The sequence below is a fragment of the Mirounga leonina genome, unplaced genomic scaffold (genome assembly GCF_011800145.1).
Source record: "Mirounga leonina isolate KUSES-001 unplaced genomic scaffold, KU_Mleo_1.0 Mir_177, whole genome shotgun sequence".
Lineage (NCBI taxonomy): Eukaryota > Metazoa > Chordata > Mammalia > Carnivora > Phocidae > Mirounga > Mirounga leonina.
Window position 1 is genome coordinate 4,620,470 of NW_023270459.1, and position 15,453 is coordinate 4,635,922.

The 15,453-nt window shown below is 59.1% G+C and overlaps 2 protein-coding genes across 3 annotated transcripts; both read right to left on the reverse strand.

The window, feature by feature from the left end:
* Window positions 1-1,610: 1,610 nt before the first annotated feature.
* On the reverse strand, window positions 1,611-2,982 carry HAMP (hepcidin antimicrobial peptide). The gene is made up of 3 exons (XM_035023849.1): window positions 2,842-2,982; window positions 1,801-1,860; window positions 1,611-1,715 (listed from the first exon to the last, which is right to left on the reverse strand). The coding sequence occupies exons 1-3, from the start codon at window positions 2,926-2,928 to the stop codon at window positions 1,611-1,613; spliced, it is 252 nt and encodes an 83-aa protein (XP_034879740.1). The 5' UTR covers window positions 2,929-2,982.
* Window positions 2,983-5,100: 2,118 nt separating this feature from the next.
* USF2 (upstream transcription factor 2, c-fos interacting) lies at window positions 5,101-14,717 on the reverse strand. 2 transcript variants are annotated; one of them, XM_035023785.1, is made up of 10 exons: window positions 14,634-14,717; window positions 14,321-14,367; window positions 14,084-14,202; window positions 13,829-13,948; window positions 13,194-13,344; window positions 12,974-13,061; window positions 12,619-12,677; window positions 6,089-6,183; window positions 5,835-5,963; window positions 5,101-5,726 (listed from the first exon to the last, which is right to left on the reverse strand). In XM_035023785.1, exons 1-10 carry the CDS (start codon window positions 14,693-14,695, stop codon window positions 5,637-5,639), a joined length of 960 nt encoding a protein of 319 aa, XP_034879676.1. In that variant the 5' UTR covers window positions 14,696-14,717; the 3' UTR covers window positions 5,101-5,636. The 2 variants fall into 2 exon arrangements, with proteins under 2 accessions (XP_034879676.1, XP_034879675.1); XM_035023784.1 differs by having other exon boundaries at window positions 13,748-13,948.
* Window positions 14,718-15,453: the final 736 nt, after the last annotated feature.

The following is a 15,453-nucleotide window of genomic DNA, read 5'->3' on the forward strand; positions in this document are numbered from 1 at the left end:
TTTAAACAACAAAATCCCTGTAATCAGTTGCCAATATCTTAAAAACCAGGAAATCTCACATCAAAATAAGCATGGCCGCCTTCTCTTGAAAAGAAGCTCTAGCCATGTTTGGCCTGCCTTTGGGCATGACAAGCCATCTCCCGGTCCCCCTAACGATCTAACCCAGGCCTCCCATCCATATGCAACATTGAGGCCAAATAGCCAAGGCCATTTATCACCGTGCTAGTGCTGACGTTTTCTCATGGGCTAAGAAGATGGTGCATCTTCTCTGTTTCTGTCAAAAGTGGGGAAATGCGGGGCGCCTAGGGGGCTCAGTCGTTAAGCGTCTGCCTTCGGCTCAGGTCAGGATCCCAGGGTGCTGGGATCGAGCCCCGTGTTGGGCTCCCTGCTCAATGGGAAGCCTGCTTCTCCCTCTGCCCACTCCCCCTGCTTGTGTTCCCTCTCTCGCTGTCTCTCTCTGTCAAATAAATAAATAAAAATCTTTATTTAAAAAAAAGTGGGGAAATGGGATACATTGAGAGGGACACGGTTTCAAGAAGAATGGGAGGGAACTTAACTCCTTGTGGAGGTGAGCGGTCTCCTCCCGCGTGTCTCACGGGCAGTGTGTCCTTACTCAGAGGATACCCCTTATGGTGCTCTCTGAAACCCAGCCACCGCCCCTCACTCGGTCACTGTGCCTGCCTGCAAGGCCGGTGGTTCTCAGACTTTTTGGTGGCAGGATCCCTTTCTACTCTGCAAAATCATCGAGGACTCCCCAGAAAACTTGTTTACGTGGGTTCCATCTCTAGCTGCTCCACGTCTTAGAAACTGAGACCGGGACATTTTGAAAGCCCAAGGCACACCAGCACACACAACCCGTTCCCGTCGGAGCGATGAGGTTGACCTGGCGTCACCGAGCCCGTGAGCCCATGCGCCCCCGATGGGAGGCGAGTGAGCCTGATGGAGCCCTATCAGGGGTTCCCCGGACCTTGCTTTGAGAACCCTTGTGAGGACTCTGCATTAGTTACCCTTCTTTTTTTTTTTTTTAAAGATTTTATTTATTTATTTGAGAGAGAGAGAATGAGAGACAAAGAGCAGGAGAGGGGGAGGGTCAGAGGGAGAAGCAGACTCCCTGCTGAGCAGGGAGCCCGATGCGGGACTCGATCCCGGGACTCCAGGATCATGACCTGAGCCGAAGGCAGTCGCTTAACCAACTGAGCCACCCAGGCACCCTAGTTACCGTTCTTTTAAGAAGGCTTCAATGAGAGGAAACTCGGTTTCACTTCCAGCCCCTGCTGTTGCAACATAGGTTCTAGGTCTTCTGAAGCAGGGAAGGAGGAAGGGAAGAGCAGGAAACAGATTTTCCTTCACCAAACCTCCGTGCCAACCCCGGTACCCACCAACCCCGCATACCCGTAACCAGACAGGGGCCAGAACAAGCCTCTGGCATGGGCCTCGGGCAGGAAGAAAGGGCAACAGACACTGTAGTATGGAAAACAACAGACAGAAACATTTTATTCCACGTCCGGTCACGGTGGGTTGGAGGGCAAGGCAGGAATAAATACAAGAGGCGGGGAGGACCGGCGGGGGCGGGGAGGACCGGCGGGGGCGGGGGGCCAGGCTGGGAGGCTCTAGGTCCTGCAGCATAGCCCACACATTGGTTTATTACAGCAGCCACAGCAGAACAGGCAGATGGGGAAGTGGGTGTCTCGCCTCCTCAGCCTCGGGAGCGTGGGCTGTGGGGAGGAAGGGAGAGTGAGCGGAGCTCAGGCCCAGGCAAGGGCTGGGGGAGGCTCAGGAGGGAGTCGTCAGTGCTCTCACCATCAAGCCAGCCTGGGCTCCAGCTGCGTCCTGGACTTGCAGGGCTGCGAGCTGTTCTGTCTGCGGGAGCAGAAGGGGTGGTGAGGAAGGCCAGGGCCCAGGGGAGCTCTCAGACTTGCCCCCACACACCGGCTCCTCCCCAAGGGTCAGTGTCCTGGGGCTCCGTGGGTGTCCTGGGAGCCGCCTGGCGGTCCGGACTTTTCTCCCCTCCGCTCACGCAGCTCTTCCCATAGACATCCCAGATCTGTCTCCTTCTCTCCCCACAGCTACTCTTCTTGGGCACATCGCCCTCCCCGGCCTGCTGCCACCCCCGCCTGGAACACGTCTCCTGCATCTTGCCCCATCCATTCTGTTCCCCATGCCTTAGCAGTCCGATTAAAAGCCTGCGGGGCTCCCCTTGCACGTGGAGGAAAATCAGTATTTCCACAGTTGTCTGCAAGACTTGGCATGGCCGCCCCTCAATCTCCTCTCCAAGTACCGTCCCCTTCACTCCCTACACCTCCTGATCCTTGGGGACTTTCGCCACACTTGCTCTCTCCCGGGCATTTGTTTGCTGTCCCCTTCTCTTATCCTCCCAGTCCTAGGTCAGATTTCATTCTCTCACCAAACTCTTGATCCCATCTGAAGTCCTCCCCCCACCCCTCATGGTCACTCGGGTATCATCATCATTTTCCGTTATTCATGAAGAGCCTTTACTAAAACACAATGATCTTATTCCTGTTTTAATGGTTCCCGGACTAATTCCCTGACTGGGATGTAAGGTCCGTGAGAGCAGAACTCCTCTCATCTTCCTTGTTCCCTGTGTGCTCCCCACTGTCCAGACTAGGACTGAACACGGAACAGACACGCCACTCACGGTGCAATTCGTTTGGGGCCTCCAGTCCCTGATACTCAGGCCCCCGGCTCTGTACCCCCCCTTCCCTGCCCTGAGCTCTGTCCCGTGCTAAGGGGTCTGCGGCTACCCTCAGCACTCCCCGCCCAGGGCCTGGCTCTCCGGTGGTCTCGGCCACTGAGCCGGACCCAGGCCCTGTGGGCTCTCACCTGGGGCGGAAGAACCCAGCCACTGGCCAGACCGGCCAGGAGGAGGGACAGGAGGCCCGCAGCCTGGATCCGCATGCTCATTGCCATCGTGCCGTCTGTCTGGCTGTCCTGCTGTCCCGTTGGGTTCAGGACTGGCTGTGGTGTCTGGGGCCCCGTTTCAGTTGCTTTTATGGGTTCTTCTGGAGGAGGCGGGGGTGCTAAGCCCCCTCCCCTTTGTCCTAACTCATTTCCAAGAAGGTGGTGGCGCCGACAAGACCGGAGATAAGCGGGAACAGAGTGACAGGGAACAGTGTTATGTCACCCTTAGCAGAGGTGTGTCCAGGGGGTGGGGCAGTCGGGGCCACAGACACGCGCCTCTAGCCAGCCACCTGGGAACACTTTCCCTGACATAGCATCACCCTGTTGTCCTCGGGGAAAAAAATTCCCCCTTTTGCCCCAGAAGTTGAACAGGTCGATGAGTAGGAGCGAGGTGACCTCCTATTCCCCACCCTTTCCCGATGTCCTCATCCCCAGGGAGGCTGGCCGTTGCTTAAGGGCCCCCCCGGGGGTGCCCAGCATCATTCCTCCCGCTTCAGGCTCCCTTCACACAGGGCGCAGATCCAGGCAGGAAACGCTGGGGCAGCCAGACGCACGGGTTTATGTCGGCACAAGCCCCCAGCGTGCGTGTGGTTTTCTGAGTATCAGAAAAGGTCTCTGGAGTTTTTGCCCATTGAAGCCCACAGTGTTGGTCATTGCTAACCCCTGAGGCCTGCCTCTTCTGTGCCAGATGTACGGACCCACATCTGTGCCACCTGTCCGAGCGGCTCCTGCCGGCCCCGTGCTGGGCTCTGCTCTGTATTCAGGGGCCACGGCTGCCTTCTTCGCCCCCAATCCCCGGGGCCTGGCTGCCCAGGCCTTGCTCCCTCTTAGCACTGTGCCCACCCCAAGACTTGATTTCTTCATTCTATAGGGGGAACTGCAGGGAGAGATGGGGGCAGTGCCCAAGCTCACCCAGAGGCAAGAGCTAGGGTTCCAGCCTGAGCAGCCTGACTCTGGGGCGTGTGTTCGCACCACTGGGCTTTCCCGTCTCCCCACAAGCACAGGAGGCCACAGGGGAGCACGCTGGACTGGGCCCACACTGGCACCTGGAATCCGGCAGTGGTGGGAGCATTTAAACCACAGACATCGGCTGACTCTACAAACCTGGGCCTTTTTTCTTGAGGGCCGGTTCTCCAGCAGGCCACTGGATGGAGAGACGAAGCAGGTGGCCTGACCGTGGCAACCCCACTCCCACCTACTCTGAGCCATCTTTGGGTGCACATGGTCCCGGGAACCACAACCCTGATTCCACAGACGGGCCTTTGGCCGTGTTTCCTCCCTGACTCTCGCGGACTACCCAGGCAGGGTCAGCTGCAGCCTAAGGGCCTGTGGACGATGCTGCCAAGGAATGAACACTCTTCCTGGCCCTAAGCTGCTGCCAAGGCCCACTCGAAACCACAAAAATGGGGGCTGTGGGGTCCGGGAAGTGCAGGCCGCTCCCTGCTGCACACACCTTCACTCTAAGCCGGCCTCACGCTGAGGGGGAAAGGGAGACGGGGCCGTCCGAGGGCAGCCCAGTTGGGAGCATTTGGGATGGGTCCGGGTGGGGAGCTCGGCCAGGTGAGCTGGCAGGCAGGCCCCGGTCCTGGGAGTTGCATGGGGCCACGGGCCACACGCTCAGCCCCGGGGAGACACGGCGGCGGCTCCCAGCACCGCCAAGCAGCACTGCATCGCAGCTCAGGCCAGGTTTCGTCACCAGCCGGGGCAGGGGTCACAGTGCAGGCGCCAGGGCCACGGGGTGAGGCGACAGGCTGACGGGCCAAGCCCGGCTTCCTGGCCATCTGCCCTTCCTGGGGGTGGGGGGGCTCAAGGCCAGGCTCCACCATTGGCTGGTGCAGAGGGGAGGGCTTCAACCCTTAAGGGCAGGGTCAGGAGCCAGTGCTGTTTTTAGTAACAGATGAAAGACCCCAGCCTTTCCTCCGAAAACATGGGACACGTCCTTGACCCCAGCTCCCCACGCCCTCACACCACACATGCACACCTGGAGCCTCAAAGGGGATATTCAGTCCTTAATCTCTCCACCCGTCCGACCGACCAACAGACTGGGGTCCGGGAGGTACAGGAAGGATGGCAGGGACTGGCACGCCGCCACACACGCCGCAGCTGAGGCACTGCCGTCGTGGAGCTCCCCACGGTCCCCGGGCCCCCTCCCCATCCCCGAGATGCACAGAGACACAGACAGACAAGGCGGGGCCACATGGGGCCAGTTTATTGCAGTTAAATACCTCTCTCTCTATTTTTTTCGTCCACTTTTCCATAAAGAAAATTAAAACACACACACACACTCAAAGGGGAGCAGGGATCCAGAAACAAGAGGTGGGGTGGGACATGGCCTCCCTGCTTAGGTCCAGGCCCCGGGGATGGCCCCCCTAAAGGCTCCCCTCCTTCCCGAAAGCACCCTGTCTCAGTACCTCTAGAGACCAAGGAGGCAGCGGGATACGGCAGGGCCTCTGTCCTCCTCCCTCTTGCCTCCAGGCGAGACCACTAGAAGTGCTGGGGCTTAGTGGGGGCCGGGAGAAGGGAGACAAGACAGAAGGGGGGGAGGATATCGCTTCCCAAGTTGAGGAGAGCGGCGGGCGCTTATCCACAGAAATGTATTATTTCTCCCCGTTTTGTTAAAAATCTACTATAAAAAAACGCAGCTGGGGGAGGGGCGTCTGTCCCTCTCTGTGCTAAGGGCTGGGGAAGGGGCAGCCGAGGCCGCAGTGGGGTGGGCGTCACTGCCGCGCGCTCTCGCCCACCATCTCCAGGTTGTGCTGCTGCAGCTGGGCGCGAAGCACGGCGTTCTCGTTCTTCAGCTCCTCGATCTGGCACACAGGACACGACAGGGGGACCGGGCAGGGGGCGAGGAGCCAGGGGCTGGCTGCCCACACCTGCGCCGGCTCCCCCCGGCCCCGCCCCGCCCCGCCCCTCACCTGCTGCCTCAGCAGCTCGTTGTCCATCTGCAGCCGCTCGGCCTCCTTGAAGGTCTCCTGCATGCGCTGGTTGGTCTGGCGCAGCTCCCGGATGTAGTCGCAGGCCTTTGACAGGATCCCTCCTTTACTCTGGGGGGTGGGCAAGAGCGCTGGTGAGCGCCGCCCGCTGGCTCGCCCAGCACGGCGCCCAGGGACCAGGCCAGGCAGACTTTCTCGAAGGGGTGGCCGGGGGCGGCGGGGGGCATGGCACTTACCGCTCCCGTCTTGCTGTTGTCTGCATTACAATCTGGAATGATTTTTGAAAGTTGGACGATCCAGTTGTTGATCTTGTCCCTCCGCCTCCTCTCCACTGCAAGAGTAAGAGCCGTGTGGCCGCCGTGCGCACAGAGCTTCCCAGAGCTTCCCGCGCGGCGCTCCCACCCGCCGCGGACCGGGGCCGCCCACGGGGGCAGCACCCACATGTGGGCACCTGGCTGCCACGCCCCGCTTCACGCCACTTCTCATGGGCCGCACGCACACACCTTTCGGGCAGAATCAACAGTGGGGACGGTGGGTTCGTTTTGTTTACCTGCCTGGCGTATTTTTTTAAAAAGTAATTCACATAATTGGCATCTTCTGAAAAATGGGGAGTTGTGGCTTGTGTTCTTGGGAGGCAAGAATGGGCCAGAGCCCCTTTCCACAGGACCCCGGCGCCCCTGTCTGGTTCTCCACAGCTGCTGCCTTTGATTTTCCACAGTCCTCAGGCCTCCCCCGGGGCTTTGGGCTCCACAAATTTTTTAGTTCAACTTTAAAATCACAGTCTGACCATGTCTCCCCCCTGATTAAAATCCTTCTCCAGAGCCCGGGCAGCGAGTCCCAAGCTGCCACGGCTGATGCTTGTGGCTCTCAGGGGCCTGACCCCACCAACCACGGGGGCAGTCACCCAAGGGCAACGTGAACCCTACCTTGAAGGCCAGGGCTGGCAGACCAATGGAAGACTTCGCTTGAAAAATCCAGATTCGTGATTTACTCCCGTAACACTCAGCAATCTCACCCAAACTCTGTCCACTGACCTGAGCGGCGGCTACCCCATCCCTGTGGCTTCTCATCGGGCTCATGTCATGGCCTAATGACAGCCACTTGGGGTCTGCCTGCATTGAAGCCTAAGACCAGGGTTCAGGGCCTATGGAAGCAAAGCTATGCCAGAATCTTCCTTACCTTCCAAGCCCAGGACTAGGGATCGGTGTGGACACACACAAGAATGCCCAGTCACCTTCCCCAACCGACACACACCCTCATCCCTCCTGCCAGGACAGCTCATGGGCAGACGTAGGCAGCATTTGTGGAGGAGACGAAGCCTATAGGTGGGATTTGGAAAGTGGGGCAAAGGAGTATTTCCTCTGGGCTGGGCAGTGCTGATGGGGGTTGTCAGAAGGGGTCTGGGTGAGAGTGAAAACGGAGGGTGGGCCAGAATCACACCCCTCACTCCTCATGGCCTCCGAGGCTGGTGCCTCCCGCTGACCGTGTTGCTCTCACCAACAACACGCCTGGCCACCAATCGTCAAACCCACTGCTGGCTCCTGGCACTTGGCTCCGTCTGCTCACTGCCAACCGTCCTTCCCCACGTCCAGGTGCCCCCTGCTCTGGCCCGGGTTATGACACCCTCCTTCAGGGACTCTCCTCCTCCCTTGCTCTCCAGGACTGCACTTTACCCACCCGTCGCCCTGGGGTGAGGGCGCAGCACCCGGGTCTCATTACTGCCGGGGAGGGCTGCACCTCCCCACTGAGGATGGCCACGTCCTACCACCTGGAAACTCTGTGGCTAAAAACTGCAGTGGAACCAAGAGTCTAGCCCAGGCCTGGCGGCATCGGCCACCCTGCCCTCCAGCAGTGCACTCTATTCCCAAGGTTTCAGCAGAGAAACTCAACAGCAGACGGCTTCTCCGCTTCCTGCTCTCCCCTCATGCAGTCTGGCATTCTCAAGCCCCCGGCACCGGGCTGCAGCCAGATCTCCTGCAGACTCCTCCCATCCAACCACCAGATGGCAGGGATGGGGGCGCCGGGCACATCTTTTCCAGTTTGCGTTTACTTAAAAATTATTGCCTGCCCAGGGCACCTGGGTGGCTCAGCTGGTTGAGCATCCGACTCTTGGTTTCAGCTCGGGTCACAATCTCAGGGTCATGGGATTGAGCCCCAGGTCGAGCTCTGTACGCAGCAGGGAGTCTGCCTGAGATTCTCTCCCTCTGCCCTTCCCCTGCTCACTCACGCTCTTGCTCTCAAATAAATAAAATTAAAAGAACCCCCAAACCAGAAAACCTTAGTGCCTGCCCTACTGTGTGCAGGGGGGCACCTGCAAGCCCAGAGTCTGCGGAGGACTCAACCTCTGTCCTGCTGGTGTGCACGGCACCTCTGTGCAATGTGTGTGAATGGGGGACATGGACACCAGAGAGGTGCTATGACGGAAGGTTGTACCAAGTGCCTGGGCAGTGCCAGGGTGAGCCAATGATTTCTACATGGTGCTGGGTGTGGTGGGCCTTCAGAGAAAGACTTGGGGAGGGAACATTTGGGCTGCTTTCTGAGGGGAGGGGCATCAGGCAGACAGGTGTGGAAAATGCTAAAATGGGGACATGGAAATACTCTGGGGAGGCAAGTGGGGAAGGGAAAGGCTAGGTTGTGAAGGTCTCAAATGCCTTGTTGATGGGCCCAGGCCCTTTCACCAAGCAGGTGGTGAGGTGGTCAGACCTGTGGCTCGGGAAGACCATCCTGGCACATTTGAAAGGGAGGACGCCCGGTCAAGACCAAGGCCACGTCTACTCCACAGTAGAGCTTCGTTTACACCCATACGACACTGAAAACCATCCAGAAGCAAAATCTGCCAGGACTGAAGGGAGAAACGGACAAACTCACAGACATGCTTGGAGACGTTAACGTTCCTCTCTCAGTAACTGATAGAATACGTAGACAAAAAAGTCAGGATAGAAAACCTCAAGAGTGTCAACCAACTTGAGCTAGCCGACCCCGAGGGAACTCTCCACACCACAGCAGAGACACACATTCTAAGCGCACATGGAACCTTCCAAAGACAGACCATATTCAGGGCCATAAAACAAGTCTCAACAAATCTCAGAGAACTGACATTATATAGTAACAGTAAGTTTCTGATCAGAACAGAACTAAATTAAAAATGAGTAACAAAAAAAATCCACAAAACACAAATGTTTGAAAATTAAGCAATGCACTTCTAAATAACCCATGGGTCAAAGAAGGTATCATTAGGGAAACTGGAAAGTATTTTAAACTGAATGATAACGAAAACCAATATATCCAAATGGGACGCAGGTGAAGCAGCACTGGAGTGAAATTTACATCTAGAAAGGCTTGTGCTGGGAAAAAAGGAAGGTTTAAATCATCTTGAAAGGCCAGGAAAAAAACCCCAAACTAATTAAACCTAAAATAAGTAAATGGAATGAATTAGCAACATTAAGAGTAGAAACTAATGAAATAGAAAAAGCAATCTCATCTGGCATTTAAGAATCAGATTTCTGGATTTCTGACTCCTCAGAGGTTCCCAGCAACAGTGGGCCCAAATTCTGACCCGGCTGCAATGGGCTGGCCCCACAGGCTCCAATCCCCTGTGGGGCCTGGAGATGGGCTCCCGCAGTCCCAAGAAAAGGTGGAAAAGAGGGAAAAAGGAGAAAGAGAAGCTGATATGGGGTCTAATTCAGCACAGAATCTCAGGGTTCGCAGACATGAGGGAAGGAGAAGCGGCAGAGTCAAGGGTGGCCCTGGCTTTCGGTTCTGGCTTGGGTAATTCTAAGAGGGGTGCCTTTTGCCCTGTGGGAAAAGAAATGTTGCATGGGAGGGCGCCTGCGTGGCTCAGTTGGTTAAGCGACTGCCTTCGGCTCAGGTCATGATCCTGGAGTCCCGGGATCGAGTCCCGCATCGGGCTCCCTGCTCGGCGGGGAGTCTGCTTCTCCCTCTGACCCTCCCCCCTCTCATGTATTTGCTCTCTCTCATTCTCTCTCTCTCAAATAAATAAATAAAATCTTTAAAAAAAAAGAAATGTTGCATGGGAACCTTTGCAGGGGGGGTGGCGGGGAGCTTGTTTTGGACAAGGTGAGTATGAGGTGTCTCAAGGACATCCAGAAATGAAGATTTTGAATGGACCGTTCAAACTACGGCTATGGAGTTCAAGAGAGAAGAATGGAATAGAAACAGCTTTGTAGGCAGCCAGGGTCCGGGGCGAGGGGGGAGCCCTGGGAGGACACTGAGGAGCGGTTCTCACCTTGTCCGAATCCCATACTCTTTTCTGGAGCAATGATGAATACCTACAATTGGGCATAGGGTTTGGGGGATACTGAATATCCCTGAGCTGAAGGCTTCAACTCTCCGAGGCCAATGGAAGACAGGCCAGACTTTAAGGAACACCAACAGTCAAAGCAGTTTCCAGCCTTGCCCAATGGGAAGAATCACCTGGGTCACTTGTTGAAATACAGGCTCCTGGGCCTCCCGCTGACCTACTCATTCTGAACCTTGAGAGGACAGCCCCAGAGATCGTGACTGTTAACAAGCTTCCCGGAGCTACTGGGAAGCTCTGCTCTGAGGAGCAGGCTGGGAAGGAAAAGCAGAGTGCAGGAAAACCAGAGCGTGTAGAGCAGAAAGGAACATTCCCGAAAGGGGACCAGGCTGGGTCAGATGCCTGGAGCACAGACAGGAAAGGAAGCCAGTGAATTTGGCAACGAGGTCGTCATGGGTGACCTCAGACGGACCTCCTTTGGTAGAGAAAGGAGTCAGACGGGCAAGGGTACAGGGAGGATGGGCAGAGGGTGGGTCAAAGACTGTGCAGGTTGGGAGACGGAGAGCAGGATGCAGCTGGAGCGTAAGGACAAGGTTATGAGAAAGACTGCTGACTGCTCTCTGCAGGATGAGCAAGATTCAAGACTCGGCAGGTGAGAGGCGGAGAGTGCAGAGCAGGGTGGAGGGTGGCTCGATGGTATCCCCGAGTCACCGGCTGCAGCCTTACCAGATGGTGCACTGCAGGGCTGGGGGCACCGGGGTAGTCGAGCTAACGCCATTTCACACACGACTACACAGGTGCAGAGACTGAGAAGCAGCCTGATGTCACAGAGCCAGTAAGCAGCAGGGCCGGGACTGCCTGGGGTAGCCTACTGGAGGCCCCTCAATCACACCACACCCCCAAACCAAGCTCGGCCTTTCCCCTTCCCTTCAAACCAACCTGACGCCATCAGGAAACCCTGATTCTCCAGCCTTGCAATCTTCTCCCCCAAGCGCTCCCCTGCTTCATGCCCTGTCCTGTCTCAGGCCGACATCTGCAGTCACCCGCGATGCTCCCAGCCTCTGGTGTCCCATCTCCTCCGTAGAGACCCCTGGCTTCCCCTCCGATTAGAATAAAAACCCTGGAGCAAGGATGCTGTTCTTACAAGGCCCCGCGTGCCCTGGCCAGCCCTCCCACAACGCCACCAACTTCCTCTTTCCTCCTATGAATTCTGCTCTTCTTCAGACACACCAAGGTCTGTCCTGGCTCTGGCCTGGGTGTTTGCACTTGCTCAGCCCCCTGCCTGGGACTCTGCTTCGGGGACTTGGCCGCCCGTTCAGGCCTCTGCTCCAGACTCAGAGAGGCCTACGGAGCACACCACCGCCATTACTCCCCAGCTTCTCGCGCAGTTTTCTCTCCTCCTCACATCACACCGCCGCTTCGGGTAATCTGTCTCTCCCACCAGAAGGAACACTGCGAGAGCCAAGACCTCATCCGTTCTGTCAGCCCCTGGACCCAAGGGCCTAAAAGCCAGGCAGATGTAGGGTACGGACGTACTAAAGGCTGAGCTCAGTGAGCTGCTCGGGTCACAGCTGCAAAGGCCCAAACCCAGCCGAACACCTTCAGGACTCTCAGGGCCTCACCCTGACATTCAACGCCTTCCTTAGTCCTCGCTGGTCCCCCACCCCCAAGCACGCCGCATGGAACCTCTGCTTCGACCCCATCAGCACTGCCCGAAGCAACCTCGGCCCACTCTGCCTTCCCTCCAGCTTGAGCTCCCCTCCGCCTGACAGGCTCTCCCAAAGGCCAGCTCTCTGGGGAAGACACCAGCCTAAACTCCGCCTCCTTGACACCGCAGACCAGGCTCCAGACCAGGCCCAGGGTGCACGCTGCTCAGCCTAGAATCCGCCTTCAGGAAACACGTGCTGAGAGAAGATGACCTAGGTGTAAACGCCCCCCTGGACTTGCATGCTACCATGACCAGGGGGTGGGGGGGGTGGAGGGGGGCATGCGGTGGAGGACTAAGGGACAGCATTAAGGGCCAAGGTGACCTTAGGGTGGGATATGTTGTTTAACGGAAGGGCACGACGCTCGGCCTTGGCCAGCCAGGGGCACAGCTTCGGGGAGTTTCAATCTCAGATGTGTTCTCCAGCAGACCAGAGCTGCTTCTAGAAGTCAGGTGGGCGGGGGAAATGAAGGACAAGAGTGCAACAGCTGCCACATGGAAAGTAGTCCTAGGGAAACCAAATCAAACCGATTCTTCAAGAGAAGCAGGATATCCACATGTGAACGTGAAATTTGCCATTTCAGACGTTGACCATGAACTCAAGATCACTAGCCAGCGTGACAAAACACCTTCCACGTCACACCTCCTGCCTTTCTGTTCCTGACAACAGACTTCTACCTGTTTTTACTTTTCCAGCGTTCACCAAACACCTCTCGTGCACTCATGGTGAGCCAGTGAGCCGTGACACCAAGCACCAGGCCTGGCAGTGCCCATGGGGCCCAGAAACTCCAGCCAGACCTTACCTTCATTGTGCTGGGCCCTCCTTCTTTCATCCCGTGGTGTTCTGGTTCCGTCAATTTTCCTAGAAGAAGAAAAAGATGGGCACGTGTTCTCTCAGATCCCATTTGTCTAAACACCTATTAAGGAGTCAGATTTGGAAATTATCTCTGTAAAATAAACTCCCATGCAAAAAAAAAAAAAATACTAATGCCCTTGCTTATACTCCAAAAGCAGAAACAGACCCAAAAAATACGCTGACTGCTTGCTGTGTGCTCAACTGTCTGGCTCCCATTCCAGAAAAACTTCCCTTCCTTTGGCCGCCTCACACCAGCCCCTCCCCAGGTCCCCTGCTCCTGGGACCAGGTCTCCCACACATACGGGGAGTAGGGGTGTGTCCGGGGTGCAATCGTCCTCTGCGTTCCTGTCTGAAGCACATCTTGTGGTGTCATCATGACATAGAACTGGCCTGCAGCAAAAGCGGGGGTTAGTGCAAAAACTGGGGGGGAAGGGGGACAATCAGAACCGGTTGGGGGGGCTTCCCTCCCTGCTAGGCCTGCTGCCTCCCCTGCCTTCCGCCCTGGCCCCTTCCTCCCTTTACCTCCGGCCTGCAAGCTCTGGTCTGTGGTCTGTACGGACACAGCCGTGGTATCTCCCACACTGGATGCTGGGAAATAGGCAAACCGTGCCTCCCCACTGACAGCCTCAGCTGCCGGGCTGCCGCCATTGCTGAAGGGATTTTGGATTACGGCCTGGGGAGTAGGAGGACACAGAGGCCACCCTTAGCCATCTTTGCCAACCCATCCCCTTCTTGCCGTGTAGAATGTTCACCGCATCCTCTGGAGGACGGGAAACCCCTCTGTGTGTGCCACTCTGTCCTGTCTCCTAGCCAGAGAACTCAGCAGATGCCCAGCAATCACCTGATGAGCTGATCCACTTTCACCTCTAAGAGACTTTCCTGTTACCATCATCCCCATTTTACAGAAAGAAAGAAAAGCTCTCGACCCAAGTTTTACCACGCAGAACAGGGATCTGACCCACACCGCCTGATGGTCTGAAGGCAGCATCGGTTTCCCACTTGCCCCGCCCCGTGGGGATTCCCAAGAACAGCGTCAGTGTCCCCTCTCCATCCCCCCAGGGGTGGTGGGCACCTACCAGCGGGAAGGGCGCTGCGGGACCTGGGGGCACAGAGGCAGCAGTGGGGCCAGGACGCTGGGCTGCCCCGTCCACACCCACCTGGGTCACAGCCTGCTGCCCCCCCGCGAAGGCAGCCGTAGACACAACGCTGACGGCGCCAGCCGTGTCGCCCTGGCCATCCAGCTGACCATCAGTCACCTGGACTACGCGGTACGTCACCTGCAGGGGGCGGCAGAGCAGCGAGATCGGCTCTGGGGTCCCGGCCGGGGCCAGGTCTGAGCCCCTCCCAGCCCGCCCGCTCGACCCTCGGCTCAACCCTCCACTTGCCCGCGGGCTCCCGGCCCGCAGCTTCACCTGTCCTCCATTATTCTCTGTGCGAAACTGGTACTGGATGTTGTGGTCGCCAAACGCCGCCTGCTGGACGCTGGCGATGGCCACCGCCGTCTGCTCCTCCGCCCCAGGGCCGTCCCCGCCTGCGGTCGGAGGCGGGGGGGTGGGGTGGGGAAATGGTCAGTGGTCACGCGGCCAAGGCGCCCCCAGTCCCCTCCCCGGGCGCAGGCCGCGGCCCCGGTGAGCCCCGCGAGCACTCACCTTCCTGCAGCTCGACGCCCTCCTCTGCCTCGGGTCCCTTGTCGTGACTGCGGGGAGGACGGGAAGAGGGGGGTCAGGGCCGCCCGCGCCCCCGCCCCTTTGCCCAGGTGCACGGCCCGTCCCGCCCGGCCCAGTCTGGAGCTGGGGCACCGCTAGGACCCGGGGCCGAGGGTATTAGCGCGGGTTCCCCCTCCCTCGCAGCCTCCATTTTGAGCCGGGCCCAGCGGCCGCTCGGGATCATGGCGGCCCGGCCGCCAGGCCGAAGGGCCGGGGCCAGGGCGCGCGGGGGCACGGGCCGGTCGGGCACTCTTACCTGGCGGCGGCAGCAGCGGTGGCCGAGGCAGCGGGATCCAGACCCGGGTCCAGCATGTCCATGGGGGGGGGGGGGGGGGGGGGGGGGGGGGGGGCGGGGGGGGGGGGGGGGGGGGGGGGGGGGGGGGGGGGGGGGGCGGGCGGCCGGGGGGGCCCCGAGCCCGGCGCTCACGCCGCGCGGCAGGAGGGGACGGAGGAGACACGGGAGCCGCTCGCGCTGATCACGGGGACAAACAGTGGGGTCATGTGAGGAGGAGATGCCGCCGCCGCCGCCGCCGCCGCCGCTGCTGCTCCTGCAGCCGCCGCCGCCGCCTCCGCCCGCCCGCCCGCCGGCTCCCGGCGGCTCTCGGCTCCGGGACGCAGCGCGGCCGGCCCCCGCCCGCTGCACGCGGCCCTCGGGCCTCCTTCCCTGAGCAGCGGCCGCCGCCGCCGCGACTTTTTTTTTAACCCGGCCCGCCCTGGGTGGCTGCCGCCTCTCCCCTGGATCGCCGGCTCGCGCGTCCGCCGCCCGGCCTGGCCCAGTCCGGCGGCGGATCACTGCTGCAGCCGCCGCTGCTTTCTATTTTTTCCCCCTTTTTTTTCCTCCTTTACTTGAGCTGCGCGCGCGCGGCGGCGGCGGCGGCGGCGGCGGCGCGAGCCCGGGGCCGACGCGCGCGGGGGGAGGGCAGCCCCCGGGGAGCGCGCGCGCTGTGTGTCTCCGATGGCGGGCGGGCGCGCGCGGGCCCGGGTCTCGGCGGGGCGCGAGGTCGCCGTCGTCGCCTCGGCGGCCGCCTGGCACCCACCGGCGGGCCGCCCGAGAGGAACGCGGGCCCGGATAGAAC

Bases quoted from the DNA above. Each gene is read 5' to 3' on its own strand.
- HAMP (XM_035023849.1), bottom strand. From the start codon at position 2,928: ATGGCAATGAGCATGCGGATCCAGGCTGCGGGCCTCCTGTCCCTCCTC. The intron at 1,861-2,841 runs GTGAGAGCCCAC...CTGCTCCCGCAG, and splicing joins GCTGGGTTCTTCCGCCCCAG to ACAGAACAGCTCGCAGCCCT. The intron at 1,716-1,800 runs GTGAGAGCACTG...TCCTCCCCACAG, and splicing joins GAGCCCAGGCTGGCTTGATG to CCCACGCTCCCGAGGCTGAG.
- USF2 (XM_035023784.1), bottom strand. From the start codon at position 14,695: ATGGACATGCTGGACCCGGGTCTGGATCCCGCTGCCTCGGCCACCGCT. The intron at 13,949-14,083 runs GTGAAGCTGCGG...CGCCCCCTGCAG, and splicing joins CAGAGAATAATGGAGGACAG to GTGACGTACCGCGTAGTCCA. The intron at 12,678-12,973 runs GTATGTGTGGGA...TTCTTCTTCTAG, and splicing joins CGGACACACCCCTACTCCCC to GAAAATTGACGGAACCAGAA.